The sequence below is a fragment of the Engraulis encrasicolus genome, chromosome 2 (assembly GCF_034702125.1).
Source record: "Engraulis encrasicolus isolate BLACKSEA-1 chromosome 2, IST_EnEncr_1.0, whole genome shotgun sequence".
NCBI lineage: Eukaryota > Metazoa > Chordata > Actinopteri > Clupeiformes > Engraulidae > Engraulis > Engraulis encrasicolus.
In genome coordinates, this window is record NC_085858.1 from 9,390,129 (window position 1) to 9,395,128 (window position 5,000).

The following is a 5,000-nucleotide window of genomic DNA, read 5'->3' on the forward strand; positions in this document are numbered from 1 at the left end:
GTGTCTGGCTATTTCACAAAAAATATGTCGTACAGATTACTTTGTAAATCCATGCCTAGTGTTCCTAATTCCACCCAAATGAAAATACATAACATGACGTAGGCTACATGTTAGAAGTTTAGCCAGAGACTTTTTATGAAGAGCTTCGTGCTGTCATGTTTCTCGTCTTGAGGAGGGAGAAAAGAACGCCAGTCTAGGGTCAGTGCATTCATGTGCAGCCAAAATCATTCTTATTCCCATTTGTTAATAACCCTCTTTTGGGGGAAAAGCACGAATGAGAAACGCAAAGACAAGCATTGAGACTATTATTTGTGCACGTAGGACATGCTGAAACAAGACTACCGGTACCTTTTCAAAACGTTGGTGATGGTCCGACCATTTGAACTATGAATGCGTTTGCATCCGCGCGTCGCTTGCATTAAGTAGTGATCGAGTGGCGTGAGTGACTGATATAAACACACTGACCTTTCCATTCGGTTTTCAATCTAAATCCAGGGAGTGATATTGCGCGATTCACAACATGAAAGCAGTCGATCTTTCCTTTGTATTTATTAAGGGTTCATAAAACATTCGCAAATTACTCCAAACTTCCCACTATCTGGCTGCTGCCGCATTCTTCTCACATTTGTATATCGTTGTCATGACGACCGAATCCATGCTTATCGTCTGTCAACCCAACTCGTCATATTCTGATTGGCTTTTGATAAATTCAGCTTCGCTGATAGGCAGATTACTTCCATGGCTCTAGACCCGCCTAAAGGGAGGAAAGTCCTCCCTAAGCTCCATTCACTTCAATGTTAAAAAGTAAAGCCCGCGCTACGGCCGAAATTTCACCATTTATAATGGAAGTCAATGAGGATGGAAGGGAGGACGGTCCTCCAAGGTCTATTATGTGAATTAGAAGCGCTAAAGTATATGTTTTTATCGCTAAATAGCTATAAAATGCTAACAATTATATAACAAAGATATAATACATATGTTTTGTTTTCTGTAATTTATACTGGAAGATATGGCTTTATTATTTTGAGGGAGGATCGTCCTCCCTTTCCTCAATGGCAAATACGCCATTGACGTACATACATGCACATGTGCATGCACGTGCACAGACATGGACACACACACACTCACTGATAACTGATACATTTTTTTTCAGGGTCATTGTTTGAGTCCCAGTGACCTGAGAGGTTGCTGCAAGTGCATTGATTTGTTAATGCATTTGCCAAACACACACACACATATGATATGCATACCAGCCGCCCAACTCTCTCCTCTTTGGCCTGGATCACTCAGAAACGCCACCGCAGGCCACAGCACACGCGCACACACACACACACACACACACACACACACACACACACACACACACACACACACACACACACACACACACACACAGTTGCCTGCCAATACGTATTTGTACATGCTCGCCTGCGGACTGTTGTGCACATGTGCGCGCGCATGCACACGCACACACACACACACACACAGAGGCAGGGAGTGCTGATAACGTCCAGGAGCACTGTAACCGCGGCAGGCAGACTGGCAGGCAGGCAGGCAGGCAGGCAGGCACTGGAATTCCATTTCATTTCCATCTGACCTCCACATACACAAACACTGTGCCATCAACAACCAGGTCAAAACGGAACACATTTCGCTCGTCTGTTTTACACTGACCTTATCCACTCTGAAACATTGCAATGAAATGTAACTTAACGGGCTTGTTTGTGCTGCAGTGTTGTTGTACGCTGTATGTTTTGTTTTTCTTATGTTTTCTTTCCCTTCAGTTTGATTTTTTTTCCTGGTCTGTTTTGCTGTGGAGCAAAGGCGGCCAGTGAGATCTGACTTGACTGCCTTGTTGTTGTTCTTCGGAGAGGGTGGGATAAGGATTGGCGTTTTTGTAGGGTGTGTGAATGTCTTGCAGTGGGGAAACTTGTTGGTCCTGTCTCTGGTTCTCCGATCGTTGCTGTGCGCTGCACTGGGCTTTGCTGGCAAGCAGAGCGAGGTAGTGCAGGAAGGCCTGTGACTCATCTCTTTCTCGCTCAGTGCAGTCGAGTTGAGCCAAGGGAGTCACAGGCCGATGCAACGTTACACTGCAAGCCTCAGCTGCTTACACGCGGACAGACGCACACACACACATACACACATACACACACACATACACACATACAGACACACATACACACACACAGACACAGACACAGACACAGACACAGACACAGACACAGACACAGACACAGACACAGACACAGACACAGACACAGACACAGACACACACACACACACACACACACACACACACACACAAAGTGTGACCCCAATGCTAGAGCTTTGCTCCACAACCTCATCTGCTTCCCAGACGCTCAGTGTTTGCTGCAGCTGCGAAATAGAAGGGACTCATTCACAGGGGATGGGTGTGTGTGTGTGTGTGTGTGTGTGTGTGTGTGTGTGTGTGTGTGTGTGTGTGTGTGTGTGTGTGTGTGTGTGTGTGTGTGTGTGTGTGTGTGTGTGTGTGTGTGTGTGTGTGTGTGTGTGCATCTTGCATCTGATGCATTTTGTGTGTGCGTGCGTGCATTTTTTTGTGCTAGAGGGGCAGGGTAGTGATGAATGCAAAGACAACATCTCCTCAGCCTTCTTGTCCTCACAGACTGCATGTGTGTGTTTTGTGTTTTGCAGGGACACCTCGGGTCAGGGCCGGTTCTGCACCATCTTCAGGTCCTACTCCAGAGGGGCACAGGTGAGCTGGAACTACAACTACAACATCCAGTACACACATTACATTACATTACTGCACACTGTACTGGCCCCACACCAGTGGTGTAGTCTGCGTAGAGTGCAGGTATGCACTAGCCTGGCTCTCACGCAGACCTTTCGTGCTTTGTGCATCTTCGTTAATCTTCGTGAGCTCCAACCATCGTGAGAACCAGGTTAGGTGTACGAGTATACCCACTTCAAAATTTCAGGGATTTCAGTATACCCACATAAAATTGACTAATCCATTATTTAGAATAGCACGAAAATATACAGTATACCCACTTCAATTTTTTTTCAAATATACAGTATACCCACCACAAAAAAAGTAGACTACACCACTGCCCCGCACAACCACTGTTTGTTTTTGGGGTGTCGAACTCCCAGTCCCAGAGAAAAACAGTCGAGTCAACTCACAGTGGAGGGCTTTAACGTTTTAAAAAAGTTGTTTTTTCAGGGTGTGGTGGTGATGGGGAGGGGTAAATAAACAAGAGATCATGCCTCAGTGCTTTGTGAAAAAAAGTGTGTGTGCACGCGTGTGTGTGCGCGTGTGTGCGCGTGTGTGCGTGTGTGTGCGTGTGTGTGTGTGTGTGTGCGTGTGTGTGCGTGTGTGTGCGTGTGTGTGCGTGTGTGTGCGTGTGCGTGTGCGTGTGCGTGTGCGTGCGCGTGCGCGTGCGCGTGCGCGTGCGTGCGTGCGTGCGTGCGTGCGTGCGTGCGTGCGTGCGTGCGTGCGCGCCTGTGTGTAGGTGCGTGTGTATGCAAGCGCGTGTGTGTGTAGGTGCGTGTGTATGCAAGCGCATGTGTGTGTAGGTGCGTGTGTATGCAAGCGCGTGTGTATGCAAGCGCGTGTGTGTGTGTGTTCGCACGTGCGTGTGTGTGCGCGCACGCGTGTTTGTGTGTGTGTGTGTGTGTGTGAGTGTGAAGTAGGTCAGATGATGTCATGTCCACATATGGCCAGTCAGTGTTGCCTCGTGTTGCAGGCAGGCTGCTCGGTGAGGAGGGCCACAGATGTTTTAGTGTTGACACACAGCTGCACTGGAGGCTGGCCCAACTCAGCTCAGCCCAGTACAGGACAAGAAACTCTTACACCACCGCACACTCTCAATAATGCTCTGTGAAGTTTGGAACAAGAAACTCTTATACGTCCCTTCTCTGTGAAGTTTGGAACAAGAAACTCTTATACGTCTCTCTAAATGACGCACTGTGAAGTTTGGAACAAGGAACAGTTTTACCAGTTTAGAAATAATGTTCTGTGAATTTAGGGTAAAAAAAGACTTTCATACCATTTGGTTGGTAAATAATGCCTTGTGAATTTTGGAACTGCTTGAACGCATCTAAATATATCTAGAAAGTTCAACCCGGACCTAAGGGTTTGCATTTGTCAATACAGTCGTGTGTTACAAAGGGATACACTGTGCTGAAAAAGAGACTGAGAAAGGAATCCATTTAATCCTGTGCAAATTCCACCATATTAGGCCATTACACACCCTGCCTGTCCAGAAGATTGGGAAGTGGGTCAGTCTTTATTGCAAAATTAGGTTGCACTAGGGCACTGAAGATGCTGTGTCGTCTCTTCTTTATCCTGGAATTAAACAAGTCAACATGACCAGAAAAAGTAAAAAGAGAAGTAAACATTTTTGAGTTTAGGTGTACAATGTTTAGCTGCTTTCACTCTTAGATTATCCATTCACTTTCAGAGAAAGCAAATCATGAAATCAAGAAAATAAAGCAAATCGTCTTTAAGCTTCATTGTCACCTTCATTTGTTTTTCACCGTAATGATTGCCCAGTCAATTGTTATACTTCATTTCAATCAGCAGGATATCATCAATATACCCAGCCTGGGGATTAAAAGGAAAAAAAACATAATGTAGAGCATTCCAGAACTAGGAACTACCCACAATAGGAATGTAAGGGGTGTGCGCTTCACTGTGGCTGGGTTTTTTTTATGATGGCTTGATAGGAAAAATGCAGTCGGATTCCTTCCGGAGCTATTTCTACACAATTTCCACACAATAGAAAATGAAGTCAGAAGCAGTTTCAGCGTTTTGGTAGGATGGCTGGGCTGTGCAGGGTGTCTTGTTGTGGGTGGTGGACATCCGTTTCTGTCCCATATTTGTGGAAAAGCAAGCCGCGCAAAGGAAGCTTGTCACCACACACACACACACACACACACACACACACACACACACACACACACACTGAAGCGCACAGACAGACAGATACACACACACACACACTGGAGGAAAGCGT

At 46.2% G+C, this 5,000-nt stretch overlaps 1 protein-coding gene across 1 annotated transcript in view; it reads left to right on the forward strand.

Moving 5' to 3' along the window:
• The window catches only part of rab40c (RAB40c, member RAS oncogene family), a 37,567-nt gene that overhangs the window by 18,442 nt on the left and 14,125 nt on the right, over positions 1–5,000 (forward strand). Inside the window, exon 3 of the mRNA XM_063221469.1 lies at positions 2,674–2,734. Coding sequence (XP_063077539.1) covers positions 2,674–2,734 — 61 coding nt within the window. The remainder of the gene's footprint in view (positions 1–2,673; positions 2,735–5,000) is intronic.